This window comes from Polistes dominula, unplaced genomic scaffold (assembly GCF_049000335.1).
Source record: "Polistes dominula isolate Pdom_NZ unplaced genomic scaffold, Pdom_raw_medaka contig_28, whole genome shotgun sequence".
Lineage (NCBI taxonomy): Eukaryota > Metazoa > Arthropoda > Insecta > Hymenoptera > Vespidae > Polistes > Polistes dominula.
In genome coordinates, this window is record NW_028300879.1 from 5,451,216 (window position 1) to 5,474,425 (window position 23,210).

The 23,210-nt window shown below is 31.7% G+C and overlaps 2 protein-coding genes across 5 annotated transcripts in view; one reads left to right on the forward strand and one right to left on the reverse strand.

The window, feature by feature from the left end:
* LOC107066902 (uncharacterized) overlaps positions 1 to 18,299 on the forward strand; it is a 33,809-nt gene extending 15,510 nt beyond the window's left edge. The window contains 10 exon segments of the mRNA XM_089174356.1: positions 76 to 6,784; positions 7,061 to 7,501; positions 7,587 to 7,860; positions 7,961 to 8,187; positions 8,305 to 8,522; positions 8,630 to 9,001; positions 9,095 to 9,445; positions 9,528 to 10,493; positions 10,621 to 10,803; positions 10,934 to 18,299. Of these exon segments, the coding sequence (XP_089030482.1) occupies positions 76 to 6,784; positions 7,061 to 7,501; positions 7,587 to 7,860; positions 7,961 to 8,187; positions 8,305 to 8,522; positions 8,630 to 9,001; positions 9,095 to 9,445; positions 9,528 to 10,493; positions 10,621 to 10,803; positions 10,934 to 11,026 (9,834 nt within the window). The 3' untranslated portion in view covers positions 11,027 to 18,299.
* Positions 12,547 to 23,210, reverse strand: part of Efa6 (Exchange factor for Arf 6) — a 73,371-nt gene continuing 62,707 nt past the window's right edge. The window contains exons 7-14 of one of the 4 annotated variants that reach the window (XM_089174371.1): positions 22,915 to 23,153; positions 22,596 to 22,789; positions 22,272 to 22,464; positions 22,002 to 22,171; positions 21,685 to 21,901; positions 20,986 to 21,130; positions 14,156 to 14,243; positions 12,547 to 13,891 (exon numbers count right to left, since the gene is read on the reverse strand). In XM_089174371.1, the coding sequence (XP_089030497.1) occupies positions 13,878 to 13,891; positions 14,156 to 14,243; positions 20,986 to 21,130; positions 21,685 to 21,901; positions 22,002 to 22,171; positions 22,272 to 22,464; positions 22,596 to 22,789; positions 22,915 to 23,153 (1,260 nt within the window). In that variant the 3' untranslated portion in view covers positions 12,547 to 13,877. Of the gene's footprint in view, positions 14,244 to 17,861; positions 19,777 to 20,348; positions 20,777 to 20,985; positions 21,131 to 21,684; positions 21,902 to 22,001; positions 22,172 to 22,271; positions 22,465 to 22,595; positions 22,790 to 22,914; positions 23,154 to 23,210 lie in introns of those variants that run through there. The other 3 variants (XM_089174364.1, XM_089174366.1, XM_089174376.1) reach the window with 3 other exon arrangements.

Genomic DNA, 23,210 nt, shown 5'->3' on the forward strand with positions numbered 1-23,210 from the left:
TAAGCAAAATAAATCTTAGTGATATTTTATATACAAATAGTACTATGTTTCCTTAATGTTTTATGTTTCACGCAGTCTCTTAATAGCAAACAACGACAACTTCGGAAATCTGGAAATGAATTAACAGAATCTGATGCTAATGAACTTCAAAGAATTTCGGCTGAACAAGCAGTATTACAAAAACACTTAGATGCTAGTAGAAAACAATCGAGACAACATGGAATGTTGATACAAGAATATAATACTAAACAGCAACAAAAACAATCTCAGTCACAAAATAGTGAACCTTGTTCACCGTTAATGTCTCCTTCCCAACATTCACCAATGCATAGTCCGGCTGCACTTGTTTCTCAAAGTCCAGGTCCTGGAAGTGTCTCTGCAAATATGATACAACATTCACCAGCTACATCAATGGTACAACATAGTCCTAATCCACCATTATTGCAACACAGTCCTGGTAATCCACAAACAGCAAATCCAGGAACGATGTCCCCTCATAATATGCAACCATCTCCAAGAATCGGAACGCCTCATTCGCAAGGCGAGGAAAATCCTTTCAGCCCAGGTGCTATGTCATCTCCAGGCATTTGTGGCCCCGCAGCTACTAGAATGACTTCACCACAACATCGTGCTGTTATAACAGGACGACATGTTACGAGTCCAGGTTCTTTCACAGCTGAAGTACGGAACTCTCAGCAAATGATTGTAGAACAAGGAGCTAGATTGCATGCACTTACTCAACGATTCGTTCGTCCACCAGTAATAGGAGAACCTGGTCAAAGACCAAGAATGCAAATACAAGGAGGAATAGTATATGGTCAGCGTTCTCCGCTTGGAAGTCCTCAACCCAATCAGCAATCATTAATGACTCAACAAATGCTACAACGACAACAAATTTTGCAGCAACAACAACAGCAACAAATTTTGCAGCAACAACAACAGCAGCAACAGCAGCAACAACAACAACAACAACAACAGCAGCAGCAACAGCATGATATAAATAATGTAACTCAAGATAATCAGAATGCTATAAACCGTAACTTACAAATGGTACAACAGAGGCAACAAATAATACAACAGCAACAAAGACAACAATTTTTACAAATGCAGCAACAGCAACAACAACAGCATGGAGCTGCTATGCAAAAACCTCCAAATTCTCCCATGGTATCTCAACCTGCAAATTCGCCAAGTCCACAACTTCATCAACAGATATCTCAAAATTATGGGCAACCACCAAGTTCACCAATGCCACGTAGTCCTATGGTACAGCAAACGATGGGTTCGCCTATGCTTCAACAACAATTAAGTCAAACTTCTCAGCCTCCAAGTCCAATGAATACAAGAATGCATACACATCCACCTACGTCTCCGATGGTTGCTCAATGCCAACCACCTAGCCCTATGGCTCGTAATCATCCATCAACGTCACCGATGTTACAGCATCAACTTAATAATTCGCATCATCCACCACCACCATCGCAAACACCAAATTCTCCAATGCCTCGTAGTCCGATGGTTGGTGGCTCTCCAATGCAAATGCAAAGACGACAATCTACTGGTAATAGTCCAGCAATGCCTGATAGACCGCAAAGTGTTGAAAATCCTGGAACGCCAAGAACACCACATACTCCTCATACACCGCATCCAGTTTATGTCTCTCAAAATTCAGGTAACGCTATAATGTCAAATGATCAACAGCAGCAGCAGCAACAACAGCAGCAACAGCAACAACAGCAGCAACAGCAACAACAGCAACAACAAATTTCTCAACATCAGCAACAACAACAACAACTTTCTCAACATCAGCATCAACAAGAACAGACATCTGTAGATCATACAAATAGAGGAGGTGGAAATCCACATAACCCAATAAGTTCATTACCATTCATACCTAATTTTGGAAGGTACGGGTTTTTTAAACTTGGCCTAAGAGGTGGTTCTCCAATGTGGTCAAAACCAGAAACTAGTAAAGGCAAAACTGCAGAATCTCATCTGTTGAATATGGATGAAAAACCTAATACATCAGCCGTACATAGGAAAACAGGTATACCGCAATCAAAAATTAATTCTTTAGTTTGTGCAGATTATAATGATTTTGACGATGATTCTCATACACCACCTCAAACGCCACCAACATCTACAGAATTAAAACAGACGCCGTCGTTACCTGACAATGGTCCATTACAATTAGGAAGCCCAAGTGATAAACTTGAACCTATTCATGATACTATAGATTATGACGATGATAAGACAATAGTTAACACCGAGGTAACTCTAAGTTCAACAGCCCAACGGGACAATGATGACATTACTGTCATAGAACAATTTGGAGATTCAGAATTAGTTGATGTTATGACAAGTGCGCTTGATAGTGATATGCCGGAAGAGTATGTACTTTTTGAACCTGATGTGGTTGTGGATTTATCTGCTGATAGTAACGATTCTCTCTGTCATGCACTTGTTAATGACGGTAGTCAAGGACATGATTTGGTACAAATTTTGGAAATTGAAAATCCAGAATCTCAAACTGACGAACCTGTATTAAGTGACGAAGATCTTGCGCCTTCACATACGAGAAATAAAAAAGGTTTAAGATTAGACATTGTAAGGACACTTGATTCTGGAAAACGATTATTGGCAGTAACAGATACACCAGAGTCCCCTGACCAAGATGAACTTCGTGTAGATCCATCACCTGGACCATACATGGATCACTCACCAGATCAAGATCTTATGGTATCCTTGGATAGTGAATCAGAGGTTGTTATTATTGACCATAGTACGAAATCACCTGAAGATAATTTCTTTAAAGAATCTTGCGAAGAAGAGAACGACAAAGTAGATTCTACAAATAATTTAGATGTATCTAAAGAAAATCTTATGAAAGAATCTTCAAACGAGGATCAATCAGAATCTCAAAAGGAAACAAAGCAAACAAAAAGCCCTACGGCATTCACATTTCCAGAAAGTGTAACATACAGTCAAATTCCTCCTTCTAGTTTACATCAGACAAATATTGATTTACCAGTTAGTTGTTTGTCTACAATTATGTTTACAACATGTACAACAACTGAAACAAATGCAGTAACAGTAACGACAACAGTAGTAACATCGGATACAACTGCTAAATCATCTACGACATTTCCGACTGTATGCGTGACAAAGGAACAAATAACAAGTTCACCGAGTACTCAAAGACAAACTACTTTATCATCGAATATGACGACTATTGTAGCGGATGCTAAAATAGCAGCTAAACTTAATCAAGCAGTTTTAGAAAATATAACCGTTACTTCACAGCAATCCAAGTCTGAATCTAATACATTAAGAACGATTACTGTAAATGATACAATTGTATCAACTACGTACATTATAAAAGAAAAAGTTTCAATTTCAACACCTACCACGCAGCTTGAATGTAACAGTTTTGTGCAAAATGTGAACGTAAATACAACAGAAGCAACAAGTAATCCTACGAAATTATTATTAAGTGTTCAACCTACATCAGTTACTTTATCAAAACCAAAAATGTCAATACTTGATTTACCTAAAAAAAATATTGTCGTAGTAACATCAAAGGATGATAAAATTGAATTTAATAGGGACACTGGAAAAGGAAAAAGTGAAAGAGACGAAACGGATCATATGGAAAAAAATCAAGAAAAAGATAATCTCGTCTCTAAAGTAGATATTAATTCAACTACAGTTCCAGATACAATACTTTCAGATGATAAAAAGAATGATCCATTAAATACAACTGATGAATTAGAAAGTATGTTAGAAGCTATTCATAATCCTGCTGAAAATAATATGACGGGGAAAAAGAATGCACATCCGGATGAAAAATCAAATGTTTCTACATTGAAAAGAATGTCACCTGTTGCCGATGATTTGTCTCTTGTAAATATTCTAGAAAATGATACTGAACCAGCTGTTGATAATGACAATAAACAAGATAGTACAGACACGGAAGTAGTCAAAGTAGACAAAACTAAGGAAATGGTAAAACAACCTACTACTACTGCTACTACTACTACTACTACTACTACAATTACTACTGCTACGACTACTACTACTATTACTACTGCTGCTACTACTTCTTCTACTTCTACTACTTCTACTACTTCTACTATTACTACTACTACTACTACTACTGAAGCAAGCAGCACTGATACCAGCACTAATCAAATTATAAATGATGTCAATCAAGAAGAACATAAAGAGAATAAAGACAATGTATCTTGTATAGAAATGGAATCTAACAAACCATATTTAGAGCATTGTCTTAATGAAGAAAGAAATTTAATGGAAGAGTCTTCAGATGATATATTAGACATGCTCCATAATATAATATCTTCTAAACCAGAGATGGCAAATAACGATATTCTTCATGAAGACAGATCTAGAAAATCGAGTCTTATATATCAATTACCAACACCATTGGATACGTTACCTCTTAATATTTTACAAGATTCATTATTGGATTTAGAGCAAGAAAATTTAGAAAATGAAAATTTATCTTCAGAAAGTAAAATGTCGCCTAAGCCTCAAAAAACAAGTCCATCACCTACAGGATCTGTGTCTAAGAAAAGTCCACCACATCACACTCTCCCGTTAGTTGTGAGCACAGTAGCTCAATTACAAAAATGTACAACTACAGTACCTCATCTTTCTCCTTTATCAAAGCCTACAGAGCTTACATCAAACGTGGCCAATGTATCACATCAATTGAGAACATTACTTTCTTCTTTACAGACAAATCATTCTCAAAACTGTACCACCAGTCAACCTACGATCGTTACCATGGTGTCCTCGGTAATTTCAGCACCGAAAGTTGGAACAATCTTATCCACAAGTACATCTTCTCCGAATTCTGTTAATAATACACAATCTAATTCGAATCTTCGTTTGCAGACATGCATGACACCGTCTCCTCATGCGAATACGAATAAAGCAGATATTGAAACTACAACTACTACCACTTACACTTCACAGGGTAAAGAAAGTACAAACTCTACAGTCAGTGTTATTTCAAGTCATTGCAAAGTAACAACTTCTGAACCATTTCTACGAGTAACTTCAAGTGGAATTCAATCGCAACCAACAAATTGTCTTACATTGCAAACTTCTTCTGTAGTAACTTCTAGACAACCAACTAATACTGGAATATCTATTACCTCAAACGCAATGTTAAATGCTATGTTATCTAATACAAATTCAACGATCGCTGGAAATAGAGCAAACACTGTTCCTACACAGGTCAGTAACTTATTAAGTTCAGCTGTGCCATCGCCATCTGTACAAAGAACACAAAATTTGCAAGCAAGCTCAAATAGTTCATCTACAACTTCTCGCATTGCTGCTAATTCTACTTCGACGGCGATAAGTACATCTATGCAATGTATAAGAACTATTGTACCACCTACAGTAACGTCTAGTACAAGCAACGTTAACGTTACTACCAGTATATTACAATCTACATTGTCTCAAACTCCAACACTTTTACAAGCTCAGCATAGTTCTGGGCAAACTTCATATAAGACTGCAGGTCTTTTACCTATTGACAATAAGAATAATGAATTGGAAGGATTAGGTCAGATTTCTGCTGTGAAAAAAGAACAAGACGAGACAAGTTCTAAACTGCAAATAAGCAGTGAAAAACCTATTACAACAAGAAACGAATTAGAAACTGGTAAAGTTAATTTGACAACAAATTCTCATAGAATGGAGGAATCTCAAAATGTATTATTAAAACAATTATTACAAAATACGGTATGTCCAGCATTACCACCAGTACCAGTTAGTACCTCACAAGGACCAACTTTGCCTTCGGTACCATCATTGGAAGCACAATTGGCAACGCCAGTTCCACCTACTTTGTCTTATCGAATACCACCGATGGTAAATGAAACACCAACTATCAAATCTCCTGCTAACAAACAAGTTCTCGCAAGAGAGACTTCGTTTTTATCGCATTCGGTTACTCCTCTTAAAGTTCAAAGTCCACCAACAAAGGAAGAACCACCAAAGCCGCCTCCGCCGCCACCCCCACCACCTCCACCACCATTAGCAACATCTACACCAACCCTGACCCAACAAAGACCCATTGATATAATGGTAAAGCAACAAACAACAAACCAGACATCAAAACTTGCGTCTACTACTACACAAGCAAATCAACAACTCACACTTGCTCCAACTGTGAAACAAGTAGCACCAGTAACAACAAAAAATTGTGAAGTATTATCTTCATTACAACAGGATTCTAATACTAGCCAACCTCAGATAAAAACATCTAATGACCCTGCTATCACAAGTACTGCTCAAGTGCAACAGCAACGTGCACCTACACCTATGATAGTTTCGAGAATGATATCACAAATAAAGCCTGTATCTACGACTGTACCTGTAAAAATGACGCAGGCTATGTCACAAGCTTCAAATAACGTTACACAACAAGTCCCAACTGTTACACCGCCTCAAGCTTTACAATCTCAACCTCTATTGCCAGTAACTCAAAAAACTATAGCTACATCACAACAACCTACACATATTAGTCCAGTACAGCCATCAGTGCCTCATACAGTGCCCCATTCTATGGGTCACCAATCACAGATGTCACAGGGTGCAAATGCACAACATTCAGTGCCTTTAGTAGAAGTCAAAAAGGAAATTCTCGATGAAGTTCTGTCCAGTGGTACACCTACCCAGCTAACCGATACCAAAGACTTTCTTACTGCCAAAGAGGAGCTTATGGATGGTTCTATGGATGATAAAACTGGTACATTATTTATCCAGGGTCCAGCTGAATAACATGTACAAGTGAGTCGCAGGGTGATTCCTTATGAAAAAAATAAGAAAACCTTTTTTCATTGGAGACTTCCTTTTCCGATAAAATCAGATTTGAAAATCCGTTCTTTTACAATTCAATTTTTGGTAGAATATATGGTTCGCCGTGCGACGAAATTTTAACATGTTATTCGGATATATCATCGAAGTATTATTAATCAATTTTTATAATGAATAAGGTATATAAATTATTTATATTTTTGTATAGATCTCAAAAAGTTAAGAAGACGTCAATATCAGCAGAAACGTAAACAGAGTCAAGGCAAGGATGCATTAACGGTACCTCAAAAGAAACGATGTAAAAAAGTATCGCGTTTAGACGAAGATTATGACACGTTCATCGATAATTTTATGATTCAATTACGACAACTTCAACCAATGGCAGTGTTGGAACCTTTATTAGGAAGCAATTATGGTGTTTGTCCTATTTTTGGATCAGGGGATTTGTCCAAAATTGTAAATCAGAAGGATTACAATACCAGAACTGGAGACCTAGTTGGTCCATATGGTTCTGCTAGTTTACCTGGTGTCTCTGATCACTATAATACTCAACCTTTTGGCGAATTAGAACCATTACCACCTCAGCAGCCTGTATCTACACAGAGAGGATTTTATGATCAGGAATTTCCACCCCTAAAACTAGATGACGGTATGTATAACACACATACAGGTATAAATAATTAACAAAATAACATCTTTAAATTCTTCTTATTTAATGAAAATCATTATTTCAGCTGATGAAAAGAAAGAAAATTCTTTGGTAACAAATCGTGATATTGATTCTCCCGATACAATAATAAGTTCGTCATCTCCAGAATGTGTGATACCAGAATTTGTCCCACACTTCCCAGGATTAAGATTAATCGAAGAAGAATCAGATGAAGAATCTGATTGGTTGAAAAGAGTATCACCTGTCATACCTTTAATTTCTCCTATACCAATTAGACTTAAACCTACTCATATAAGAGATACAACCAAACAAGATAAAGAAAATTTAGGAATTCCAAGGTATGTTTCGCGCGATTAGTGTTATTAATTATTTAAATCTTACCTTTAATTATCTCTTTCACTTTTTTATCTTTTGTTTTTATATATGTTTATACTATAGACTTGGAAAATCTCCACCAACACCATTGAGAGAGAATGGAAATGTTACTGTTACTTTGACTTTAAATAGTCAAGCTGCAGATGATATAATGGGTGTACTTAAAGATTTGGCGAATATATTAAACATAGCTCCTCCAACTGGTTACCAGATAGTAGAACGTACCACTACTCCTCCTAGTCAAAAATTAGGACTTTACAGAACTAAGGGAAAAGATGGCAAAGAAGGAGGTGACTAAAATAATTTGATAATTTTATTTTTCATTATCAATCTTCTATTAATTAATTTGTATGACATAATTGGACCTGCATCATGAAAAGAAATAAATTCAATTTTATTTGTTATAGCACCAGTTGACATACAGACTATTTTAAATGGTGCTGCCAAATTCTGTCGTCATTGCGATGTTGTGATATTAAATAGCTTAATAAGAAAAAAAGTATCAGATTTACCATTTTTGAGTAAGGAAGAAGCAGAACCCGGCGACGAATTATGTTTTTGTTCAGCAGGATGTTACATGCAGTTTGCTTTAATACATAGAACACCTACGAGTACCCAAGAAAAAGTAAGTTCATATCTAAATATGAACAATGTGAACCCTAAAAGAAACATAACATTTACCCATGGAATGCATATATTAAAAATTTACACTTGTACTTTTATTTTTAACAGGCTGCGACGATAGTAGACCATTTATGTCCAAAGGCAGATCCCAAGGAAGATGATTTTAAGAAAATGCAGGAGAAAAAATTTTCACTCAAGCAATCTATAGACCACGTGGAAAGTATGGAAATCGAGCCTGAAAATAAATCGGAAGTTAGAATAAAAATTGAAGATGAATTTGAATTACACGATAACAGAGAAGATTTGACAGAGGAAAAACGACCAAAGAAACATGCTGCTCTCGAAGAACTGTCTAATGAAATGAACGAGCCAGCCCCACCTGCAAAAGTATGGAGAGGTCTTAGATATAAGACTTGGACAATGGGTGCAATACAACCTCCAACTAAATATAAAAAACCTACCGATAAAGAAATTACTGACGTATGTTTATTTGACATACATACATACATATATATTTTTTTTATTATTATAAAAGAATTAAAATATAAAATATTATGAAAATTCTATTTATAGATGCTTTTCCGCATGGGTGTGACCGTGGTACCAGCAAAAGCAGAAGACAGCCGTCGATGCATTTTTTGCCAAAGTCAAGGAGACGGTACTGCTGATGGACCAGCTCGATTACTTAATTTCGACGTTGACAAATGGGTGCATTTAAATTGTGCATTGTGGTCGGATGGTGTATATGAAACAGTAAACGGTGCATTGATGAACTTAGATCCTGCTTTACAACGTAGTCTTGTACTTAATTGTATCGTTTGCGAAAAACCAGGAGCCACAGTGAAATGTTTTAAAACGCGTTGTACGAATTATTATCATCTTGGTTGCGCCGTTAAAGACGGTTGTGTATTTTATAAAAACAAAGTAAGTTATCTACATTTTATACTATGAAATGTTAACTCTTTAAACGTCAAACACGCTAACCGTCTATTAATGAAAATTTTAGAGCGCCTTCTGCCCGCAGCACGTACAGAAAAATGAGAAAGATAACGAATTAACAACTTTATCCGTATTTAGAAGAGTTTATGTAAATCGTGACGAAAATAGACAAGTGGCAGCGGTAATGCATCACTCTGAACACAATCATCTACTCAGAGTGGGTAGTTTAATTTTCTTAAGTGTAGGACAATTGCTTCCACACCAACTTGCTAATTTCCACACACCTAATTACATCTATCCGGTCGGTTATAAAATCGTACGATTTTATTGGAGCATGAGAAGGCCCAATAAACGTTGCCGATATGTCTGTTCTATCCACGACGTGTCAGGACGACCTGAGTTCAGAGTATTAGTACAAGAACCATTGCAAGAAGATGTTGAATTACGTGACGCTACTCCACGAGCCGTTTGGAGTCGAATCCTCGAACCTCTTGCTGAACTACGTAGATCGACCCACAGTGTCCAATTATTTCCACGTTACGTTTCTGGCGAAGATCTTTTCGGGCTTACGGAACCAGCAGTAGTACGAGTCCTTGAAAGTTTACCTGGCATTGAGACCCTAACAGATTATAGATTTAAATATGGACGCAATCCTTTATTAGAATTACCTTTAGCTATTAATCCAACTGGCAGTGCAAGGACCGAAGCTCGATTAAGAAATCAACTACCTTGGAAACGACCTCACACTCAGCGTACTGGCTCATCCGCCCGTGCTAATTTTGTACCAACTGCTACGGTAGCTGGTGAAGTTGCTTGTCCATATTCGAAACAGTTCGTTCATTCTAAAAGCTCCCAATATAAGAAGATGAAACAGGAGTGGCGAAATAACGTTTACTTAGCACGTTCCAAAATTCAAGGTCTTGGTTTATATGCTGCACGTGATCTTGAGAAACATACAATGGTCATCGAATATATAGGAGAAATTATACGAACCGAATTAGCTGAAACTAGAGAAAAGCAATACGAGGCTAGGGTAAGTAGAATTTTAATTCTATACACACTGTATTCTCTTTTATTATCATTAATATTTTCATGTCATGTTAATCATTTAAATTATCTACTTATTTCTCTCTTTTTTTTTTTTTTTTTTAATATTTTAGAATCGTGGTATTTATATGTTTCGATTAGACGAAGAAAGAGTGGTTGATGCAACTCTTTGTGGTGGACTTGCACGATATATTAATCATTCTTGTAATCCTAATTGTGTCGCTGAAATTGTTGAAGTCGAACGTGATCTCAGAATAATAATATTTGCAAAGCGAAGAATCTCACGTGGAGAAGAGGTATAGTAGTATCTGCATGTTAAACAAATATTTTTCTTCTTGTCCTTACAAAATTTCGAAATAATTAAAACTGAAATGAAATTTATATATCGCATTACTTAACGAAATATATTTTTAATTTCTATCATAGCTGGCATACGATTATAAATTTGACATCGAAGATGACCAGCACAAGATAGCATGCGCGTGTGGTGCACCTAACTGCCGCAAGTGGATGAATTAAAAAGGATCCACTGTTGTTATTGTTACTACGTTATTGGGTAGGTTTTACATGAATGATAAAAAAATGATATATCTATATATATATCTATATATATTTTATATATATATATACATATATATATAGAAATATATATTGACACATATATTGTATATATTAATAAGAATCTATATATGTATATATATAGATACATATATATATAACTATGTATGTGTGTATATATATATATATATATGTATATTATATATATATGATAGAGATACATTATTTAATTTGTAAAGTGCCATTGCAGTTTGAGTAATTGAATCATAGTGAAGTTGGTGCTATGCCATCACAACATTCCTCCAAAGTTGTATAATATTAGTTTTATTCTATAATCATAAATCATTGAATGCTTGTATATTAAAAAATTTAAAAACGAAAAAATTTTCTTAATGACACAGCATAACGTGAAGAAGAAATAAATAATAATAATTATATATATATATATATATAATAAATATTAATAATAATAATAAATAATAATAATAATTATTATAATAATAATAAATAATAATAATAATAATAATTTTAATAATTATAATAATTACAGTGTCGTGTATATGTATACAAAAAAAAAAGTTTGTATCTTTGTATGTTGAGTAATGTCAACGATAGTTGACCCCCTCCCCAATTGTATTATAGATCGTTTATTAATTATTATTATTATTGCACCATCTCTGTACATAAAGTAGAGATCCATGTTATTTTGAATCACCAGATGAATTATGTAAAATGACAGTATATGAAATTTAGAATTATATACAATTATATCTATATGATTATATAATAAATCCGTATAAAAAAAAAAATCTTACACATATTTGTTTCTACTAATTCTTTAATCAAAATCATGCACATTGTAATTTTATCATCATCATCCATGCAAATAATTCGAATATGCTTCGTAAAACTTTACAAACATTTCAAAAAATGTAACTAAATGACGAGAGAGTATATATTAATAAATAAACATTTGTAAATTTTTACCTTAATCATTCGACGATATGATTTACATCAAAAAGTTTATCAAAAAGTATGAGTAGTTGCAACCCCCTAATACGGGATAGCAAAAATTGTAGTAAAACTAAATCAATTTATTAACAAAATTACACATAGATATGTGTATATGAATTTATGATAATGAAAAAGAAATTATTTTCTTGGATAAAAGAAAATTGCCAAATATGGAAAAATTTGAAAAGCTCCTGCTTTTTTATGTGTATCTCAAATTACATTATTACACATATACACAAATATAATAAGGTTTATATACGCTAAAACATATATATTATTTATTATAAATCGGGTTTTGTATCAGGTATAAAAAAGAGAAATATAGGTGATCGTTATTTCTTGGATATGGAACTTTATTCCAATGTTTTTCGTACACACAACGATATTCACAGCGAACTGCAATAGTGTATACACGTAAAATGTACAATACAATTCCTTTAAGAGGTTCGTTTTTTATCGTTAGTGTAAAAAAAAAAAAAAAGAAGAAGAAAAGGAAATAAAGAAAGAAATATCAATTTTGAAAACAATATGTACAAGGGGGCAATACATTTTTTTACAATACAAATGTCAAACGTTTTTATACAAAATAAAAAAAAAAAGAAAAGAAAACAAAATCGTTTAACAAAAACTTATGATATAAATCAATTTAATAATAATTATAATAATAATTAAGCAATATAATCTCGAATATAATAATAATAATAATAATTATTATAACTAGCAAGCTTAAATAAACTTAATATATTGTAAAAGGAGATGTAAATATACATATACGGTATTATTAGGAGGAATAATATGATACTTATGTTTTGTCGAAATTAAAAATGTGAACGTTTAATATAACAACTAATACAAACTATAACGCGTAAATCTTAAATGCGAATAATAATAATAATAATAATAATAATAATAATAATAATAATAATAAACACATATAGGTGTATGAAAAAATATATTTAAATGCAATTCTTTGGCAATTCAGTTCTTTTTAAAATTGAAAAAAGAAACTTGTCCTTCGATAATTGAAAGAGATATATATATATATATATACATAAGCCGATATTAACTAAATAAATGAAAAAAAAAAAACAAAAAAAATAAAATAAAATAAAAAGAAAAAAAGCTTCGGTTGTAAGTACAAAAATGAAATAATTTCGTGCTTGCGTGCATACGCGAGATAATTAATTTACTTAATCAAACGTACAACTAGTAAAAAAGAATTTATATATAAATATATATATATATGATATATATATATCAAATTGAGAACGTAGGAGGACGATAATTAAAAATGAAATTATTTTGTTTATACATTTTCCGTTCTCTTCTATGTATTTTATCATATATCATTATCACTTTTATATTAGAAGCAAATTTTTTTTGTTATTTTGTTTATTTAATAGAAGGAAGTTTCACGCGCAATTATGACGGATTTTAAAAATCCCTTTTTTAATTTTCTTCCTTTCAACATATCGCATTTAATATACACAGAAGTATCTCGTTTATGAATTACGTTTAGATTAAATTCATATTTTATTTTCCTCCATATGTCTCTACTCGGAATCGATAAAGCTTAATTGTAAAATAAATAAAATAGTATATTTTATGCGTGTGCATGTTTGTTGGTTGTTGGTTGTTATTGTTGTTGTTGTTGTTGTGTAATAGTAGTAGTAGTAGTAGTATTTCAATATGAATAATATTATTACGAATGATTCTATGTTACGTAATGTGTTCATTTCTAAAAAGTACGTCTTCTTCTTTCAATCTGTGATTTTATTTTCTTTTTTCTTTTTCCTTTTTAAATCAATCGATCTATAGAGAAATTTATTTATTATTATTATTATGTTTTTTTTTTATTTTTTTCCTTTTTATTTTGTTTTAATGGCAATGTAGATGATGACTGGTGTTGTTGGTGATGATGAAGACGAAGATGAGGATGAGGATGAAGTTGAAGATGAAGATGATGATGATGATAATGATGACGTTGATGATGAGCAGAAGGACGACGACAAATAGGAGAATATTTCTAAGAAATGAATATTTATCACACGACGTGTTACTCGTGATTATACAAACATTTTGATTCCTCCGCTTGGTGTAATACTCCATGTTGAATTAATGAGCACATTTTCTTGATCTTGATTACGACGATATCGGGTCGGCCCTGTTGCATGCAACAAATTAATGCTTTTCTGTTATACGTGTTTCAAATCAGAGAACATGCATAATGTGCTTACAAATTATTTCATAATTTTCTATATAATATATCGTTTTCTTAAACACATCGAAAAAAAAAATGAAAAGTAAGAAAGAAAACATGTAGAGAACACAAATGATAAAATATTTCAAAAATACTTTCGTCTATATTTCACATTGCATTATATTTCTCTCTCTCACTCACTCTCTCTCTCTCACTCACTCTCTCTCTCTCTCGCACTTGCATGTTTCTTAATCGTATTTTTTTCATTAGAATATTTGTTTTTTCTGTTTTTTTTTTCTTTCAAATACTAATTATTCGTATCACAAATTTACATTTTAAAATTATATTAAACATGCAAGAAACAAGATTCTGTAATTGTATATTTTTAAACTTAATCTCTTTAATATTTATAACTATAGCTTTGTGTAACATTCAAAGCAACGTGTTCTCGGTGCTGTATTATTTGGAAACATGAATGCATCGTTTAATGCAAATATGTTTGATCATATATTTTTTTCAATATATTGTTTATAATTATGAATGTAAAATAAAAAAAAAGAACGATATTAAAATAATGTAAATATATATATATATATATATATATATATATATATATATATATATATATATATGATATGTACGAGATGTTTCAAAATATGTACGAATAAGTTCAAAAGTTGTTTCGGTAAGTTAAAATAAGAAAGAAAGAAAAAAGTCACATCCAGTTTCTTTTTCTTTTCTTATTTTAACATACTGTAAACATCCGTGATATTATATTCACATATTTTCAGATCATCCTGTATAATAATAGCAGGTCTCAATCTGCACTTTTTATCCGATTACATTTATACAGTGCTAGTAAATGATTAAATTAAAAATATTTACCAAAACAATTGCTTTGGGTAATATGTACACAAAGTTTTGTACAATAAATCTAGCTATACATAGCAAAATCTAAAAAGCATAATTAAGTTATGTTATATATATATATTAGATCATTTATATAAATTAGTTAGATATATTTCATTATACTCGTTTGTCAACTTTTGATGAATAAAGCGAATGAGATAATTCTGTATGTTGTATATGTGTAATGTGTATATAGCTTTTGTAAGCCAAAATTAAATACGTTCGTGCACATGCATATTTAGATGAATCATAATTACGTTACATGAATCAAGCGGCACTATCATCTGTACTCTCTTCTGGGTTTTTAATATGAAAATCGTAAATCTATTTAATCTGGAGATGGTTTATCTTTATTACCATTAGAATCGTTTCGTTTATTATAATAAGAATAATAATAATAATCATAATAATAATAATAAGAATAATAATAAGAAAATAATAATAATAATAATAATAATAATAATAATAATAATAATAATAATAATATTATACACATATATTACAGTTTTATGTACAAGGATTTGGCTATACACTATAGTTAACTTTTAATAACAGAACTTTTGCCAAGTCTCTATAAAGATGGTAATGATGATGATAATAGTAATAATAATAGTAATAATAACAATAATAATAATAAATAGTACATAGGAAATCAAATATCTAACTATAATCAAAATACAAAAATAAAATCATAATAATATTAATAATAATAATATAATAATAATGAAATAATTTAATATGGAAATGGAATATATATAGCAAAGATAATATACAGGAACCATGTCTAAAATACTAATTCGACTAGTTAACAATTGTAACTAACAAAGCACTTCTCTATGTATAAACAATTTTTTAAATGCTATAAACTCTTAATGTAAAAGTTGCCAAAAATGTCTAGATTTTCGACCGTGTTCTTAAGGATATAATTTGTTTTTTTTTCTTTTTTTTTTTCTAACTATTGATACTGTGTTTTATTTTTTCTTTTTTCTTTTCTTTTTCTTTAAATCTTTGATTCACTTTTAGAAAATAAAATGAAAGTATCAACCGTTTTACTACAGTACGAACTACACGAGAGTGATCATTTAAATATTATTTCGTTTAATTTTAATAAATATTATCGTTGCGAGAGTCACGATTATATATTTTCTATCAAAATTTTTTTCACGTATTTATTATAGTAAATAACTTTATTAATAATCAGTGTTTTCTTCTTTTTTTTTCTTTTCTTTTGTTAAGCGTACCTAAATAGTCTTACGAATAAAATGAAAAAGAAAAAGTAACAGAAGTTGTAAATTATATTTAAAAGAAAACAAAGAAATAAGAATGTGATATCCAAAAATGAAATCAATAATAATCACTTATATATTTGTAATTCTTATTAGTAATATTCTTTCGTTCGAAAGAATTATTGACAAGTTGTTCTTATTTAAAAATTGGCTATTTTTGGTACTTTACGTTTGTAAAGAAAAAGCACATTATTGGAACATTGTATTATGATTAAGATACTTTTTCAAACGTTCGATATATTATAATATATATATATATAATTAATAATAACATAAACAAATATATTATTTATATCCTATCTTCTATAATGTCATACACTGATTATAAATAAAGTAAATCTACTTTGTGATATAATTGTGATAGCTACTTTGTCTTAAAACTTAAATAGAAGATTATAATTCTTCAGACACATTACGTATGTCAAACAGAGTATCAAATTATTGTTTTATACCGAAATGCATTTAGTAAAATAGAAAAATAAAAAAAAATAAACAATAACTCATTTAACAAGTTCAAATTATTTTTCGTAAAGTTGATCACATTTCAATCGTAATTATTAGAGAAAAATGATAGAACAGTTCTGCTAAATTACCTAAGATATGAAAATAGAAATAGTTCATTGATATAAGACCATTGAAATATTTGGAACATAGTTTGTTTGTTTTTGTTGTTGTTGTTGTTCTTGTTGTTGTTCTTGTTCTTTGTTAGTGCCATGAGTCAATTTTTCAATTTAACACATCAACGTAACTTAATTTATCCAGTCTTAATTTGCACAGCATTTATAGTGTCATCAGCCATAGTAATTTGTATTAGTTTACAAAATGCAAATCAATAAAAAAAAAAAAAGAAAAAGAAAAATAATTATTAATAATAATTAAAAACTTTATCTCTTTATACTTTTATGATATTTTCTCATAGGGCTCATATTTCTCAACAACGTTATCGTTGATATATACGCGTCGTGATATTTATGTGTGTATATATATATATTTCTTAAAAATATAACTATGTGCGGTTACACGGGGCAAAAAAAAAACAATTTTTTAATGAATTTTAATAATAATTCCTCTTCTTTCATAACTTTTCAATAAATTTGATAATTCCCCTTTAGTTACAAACTCAAAAAAAAATGAAACTGTAAAATTTAGCAACCTATGAAATTTTTATCAAAAAATTACTCATTAAATATATATATATGTTACTTTTAATTCTAATCATTTAAACATCTATGATCTGTAAAGATCTTATTTCTATAGGAGAAAAACATTATTTTTGATAAAAATCGGTTATTTTGTATGTATGACGAGAAAAAGATAAAAATGATAAGGCATTGGAAGTTGCAATAATCGTCGCTTCGTGCAAAAGCAACTTATTTTTTATATAGTAATACTAATAATAATAATAATAATAATAATAATAATAATAATAATAATAATAATAATAAAATAATAATAATAATATAATATATATATAGCGTGTCTACGTTTGCAAAAGAGATAGACACATTAGTTACTTGATATACTTCTTTTCTTTCTTTATTTTAGGTTTTTTTTTTTTTGAAGTAAGAAAAAAGCTGTATAACTTCATTCACGTCATTATGCGAATGTAATTGTAAAATAAGCTAATGAGCAGTTTTATATGAAATGTTAGTTTAAAACAAAACAAAAAAGAAATAAGAAGAAGAAGAAAAGAAAAGAAAAGAAAAGAAAAATGAACAAAAATTTGTTTAAAAGCAGTAATAAGAAACGAAATAAAAAAACAACAAAATGGCGAGATCTTTCCGTAACGATAAATATTATTTTATCTGATAACAAAAAAAAACAATTACACGTATTTAGATGGTTAATACTTTCGAATACTGTGTAATGTTTCTTTTTCTTTTTAACTGAAAATTAAGTCGAATGCATCTATATTTGTCGAGAGGATAAAACATGATTATATATCTCGTGCGCATATATATGCATTTATATGTATATATATGACAATTTCCTTTTTGCATTTAAGGACTTTGGTTTTCTTGTAATTTTCACTATAGATCTAACAACAAGAGGACAATGTTGTCCTTTTATTGTTATTTTATAAGAATTCGTTTAGAATGAAACGTTATTATAATTATTTCCTAACATGCAGATGACTGATGTCGATCAATTTCTAATTGCGCGCATGTGTATGTGTGTGTGTGTGTGTGTGTGTTTGTGTTTGTGTCCCGTATATGTGTATGCAATGTATATGTGTATTTTACCATCGTTATCATTCTACACATTCTCTTCTTGTTTTATAATTTTCTTCACCCAAAGGCACGAAATTTTGAGAATCGAGCCTTTTCTAGATATTTAATCTCATAATGATCCTATGAGAGTTATAGTTATTAGCGAGTAAATTTACACTAATGCCGAGTTAGTCTATTACCATTACCACCAATCACCACCGAACATTCATTTAAATGCGAGTTTAAAATGTCTGTTGTTGTTTCTTTTTTTTGTTTTTTCTTTTGTTTTTTTTTTTTGTTTAAAAGTGTACAGGCGAATATAAAACAGCAGTTTTCTTTTGACATTTAAAAATATCGTATTAATCGATAAAATCAATATCTCCTTAATACATGTTTCGAAATAGAATGAATTCAAGAACAAATATTTTCCGAAAATTTCTTTCTTTTAAATGATAATGATTCGTGATAAATGTTTCAACGTTAATTATCTCACAATCGAGATAATTATAAAAATTATTGAATTTTTAATAACAGTATATAAGAAATCTGCTGCATCGATTGATTATTATAATGTCGTAAGAATATATTACAACTACCGTATTAATGAGATCGCCTGTGTTTAGAATGATTAGGTTATATGTATTAAAAGAAACAGTGTATGCGTGTGGATGTGAGTACAAAGTACAATAAGGTACAGTACTTAACAAGTGATGGAATCGAGTACATCGTTAGTTTCGGTTAATATCTTTTAGAAATTGGAGCTAATATTTCCGTATAGCTGCGCAATATTTGTAGGAGCAGCACGGATTAGACCACACATGCTGAAAATACACCCATCACACGTCAACCAATATCCCCGCAGTAGTCCTGACCATTTAGAAGATTACGGTTGTAAATGGCAGCCCTGTAACTGTACCTATTTATGGCTGGTCGATCAGGAACTGGAGGAGGTACTAACGCTACGTCAGCATTCAACAAAGCGCCACTTCCTTCATCCACTTCACCGATACTGCTTTCTACCAGGGATGGTTCAACTTCTGTGAATGCCAGTCTTGAACGTAACAAGTAGGCATACGTCTTGTACCTTTTTAACTGTATTAACAAACAAATATACAAAAAAGATATATGATTATTCACAAAAATTAAAAGGAACGTGACGTTATGTTTGAATTTAAGTTATACAAAAAGCTATTGACTCTCAATTATTATTCGATATTGAGATACAGGTATCCTCCCCTATAACACGGTAGATAGGTTCCTAGAAAATGCCGTGTTGTGTGAAACCGTGTTGTATGAGACTTTTGTTTTAAGGCCATGGGGATGAAAAGAAATACTTTCCGCAATAATGTATCTTTAAGAAAGCAAGCCTCGCCGCGACTGTAGAAGTACTGTGTTGTACAAAAAGGTTTTTTGAAAGAAACCCGTATTACAGGATACCGTGTTGTAAGAGGGTTCCCGCAATTTATAAATCGTGTTATAGCGAAACCGTGTTGTAGGAGGGCTACTGTATTAAATTGAATTACAACTTAAGTTGAACAACTGAACAACTTGAATTACAATGTAAGAATTGATCTATGCGTTGATGATTTTTTTTTTGTAAAATAATAAGATCTAGATTCAAACATAACTTGATCTCTAATTATATAAATCATACGAAATTGTACCTCGTGATACAAGTATGCACCCTTCTCTTTATAATTTTGTACGGCTAAAGCTTTAGCTCCTTTTTCCGGAGGATGTCGTTTATGTTCGTCCAACTCAGCTTCCAGTCTGTTAACTCTATCCTCGTGGTCCCGTAACTGTTCTCTCTGGTAACACAACAAACAATCCGAAGAAGAGTCGATAAAAAATTTCTTGCTAAGCAATGACGAAACGATATTAAACAATTTCGACAATAATAATCGTGCAGGGTTTCTTTAAAATGTGTATAATGCGTTCGATGATTTAATAACATCAGAATAATATATATATATACGGCTGTTGGTTTGAAAGAAATAAAATAAATCTTTCTTCTCAAAAACCATATGAATGTACTACTTGTAAAGATACAAACTTAGAGAACGAAGCTTGCTTCGAGATTAGTGGTGGAAGGCTTGTAAATAAAGAAAGAATAAAAATAGATTATAATTCCTCCTCGTTGAGAAATTAACGCTGCAGAGAGAGAGAGAGAGAGATCATCCATTAAAAATCATATAGAACAAATTTTCATTTCTCTTTTTTTTTTTTTTTTTCTTTAAACAAATCTTTTCTTTTTTCTTTTTTCAAATCAATACTATTTTTTTTTGTATGTTTATTACTCACAGGAGATAATTTGGTGTGACTGCATGGTAGGAGAGGCCGCTGAAATTTTCGTTGAGAACCGACGGCTCCTGCGAGGGGCTGGCATGAGAAACTGGCGCATACAAAATTGATCGTGTCGATCCACGATTGAAGTTCTTTGGAATCGCTGTAAATACAAAAAGAAATAAACTATTTTAAATCATAAACAATATTTCTGTTTTAATAGTTCTTGCAAGATGTTAGAAGCATTAATTTTTAATCCTTTCGCACCGAACGGGACATGTGCTGTCCCAGTCTGGAAAATTTTTGATATTACGGCTAGGACAACATTTGTCCCAGTTACTGAAAAACATCTAGGACAAAAAATAACGCCAAGTTGGGCCTCCAACTGATTCTAAGGCCGTCTCAATCGTGAAATCATTGTTGTTAATGGTGCGCTGTTATGGGGACGTTTATGCGTCTCCAAGACCTTCAACCTTTTAGATATAAAAGTTATTTTATTTAATAATCGCTTGGAGGAGAAATAACTAATCCCGGTAATGGGGCGCACTCGGACTGATTTTTCGCCGGGTTAAAAGAGAAATCATCGAAACTCTAACCCTTCTCCCTTCCAATTTACAACCCCTGATGTCTTACGTGTTCTTCTTTGTGAGAAAAGAACAAACAATTATTACTAAATGAAAAGATTTGCATTTGAATAATCGTTAATGAATATGATACCTCGTTTGGAAAAGATATTCCGCTTGATCGGCAGTTTGTAGCCTGAAAACGTGTTGCTTCTTCGTGTAATCCGATGCTTTTGTAGCTAATGCATGATGAATACGTATAGCATTGTGCAAACTATCGTTACGGAAGCCATGCTCGTCTTTATGTAAATATAATACAAGCTCTCTCAATGTACAATAATACATCTTCCAACCTCTCTTTCCGAAGGGAGCTAAAAATATTTTGTTTAGAAAAAAAAAAACATCATGAATTATTATAATAAATTTAGAAAGTATTGTTTCGTATTATAAAATAGAAATGTTATAACAAACTTTTTTTCCCATTGGAATCGTAACAACATTTGCGCATAACGTAACCCTTCTTGAACTCCGTAGCACCTGTAACATTTGGCACATCGAGAAATGGATTTCCAGTACCAGCTATCGCTGGTCCATCACCCTGTTGGATAACCTGAGCAGTCGTTTCGTCACCTTCATCATCCCTTTAAAGATATAAAATTAAATTAAAATTCTATTAATAAAACCAATTAACATATAATTCGAAGTATTATTTAACTATACTCGCGTTGAATTTTAACTTACAAAGCCCAATCCAAGGGATATGATTTGATAGCATTGTAAAGTTGCTTTAGCACCTCCCTAGGGAAATTATCACCGTCGTTTAATTCTGATAAATTTTCTATAAACTCCGAGCACGACATTTTTCTACCGATATTCTGCCCATGAAGATCGGTATTTAGCAACATAATAGCACAAGTTAATGTGTGAACAGCATCTGAAAAATATTCAAATATATGTGATGTGTAATTGAACAACCTATGAAATGAATGAATGAATAAATGAATGAATGAATGATCGATAATCGATTTTATTTTTTTCTGTAGTTGTTTTAATGTACTTACGTACCTTGAGAGCGAAACGTGCCGGGATTACAATCAAGATACCTCTTAGAGAAATGTACAAGAACTCGCTCCCTTTCTTGGGTCTCTCCCGTTAAAGAGAACTGCACAAGGAACTTTCTGAGAGCCACGTCCAGCGTGTCTCGTTCAAAGTTGAAATATTTCAAGTACTCCTCGGCTACCGCTTTACTAAAGTCGTTGCTATAAAGGAAGAAGGTTTTTCGTTAATGTATATACATATAAACACATATTCCTATTTCGTCTTTTCAACTGACAGATAAAAACGCGAAAAGAGAGCAAGAGAAAAAGAACAAAACAACCCATACTTTTTACTAAGATGTCTGGAGACATCGGATTTCTTAAAGCCATCTAAAGAAAATAGCCTTTTAGCTAGTCGAACGGCGGACGGTAGATCAACCGCTTTTGGACTGTAATGGAAGCTATGGAGACTCTCGATATCGCTTTCCTCGTCGGCTGACTGAGGTGGGGAAGCACTGCTATGTTTCTGATCGTCGTAGAATCCAGCACTGTAAGCTTCCCTTTCGTCCTCGCTTTCCTTGAGCTCCTAGGAAAATATTAGTCAGATGAAATTTGATTGATTAAAGATTGTAATTATCAAGTA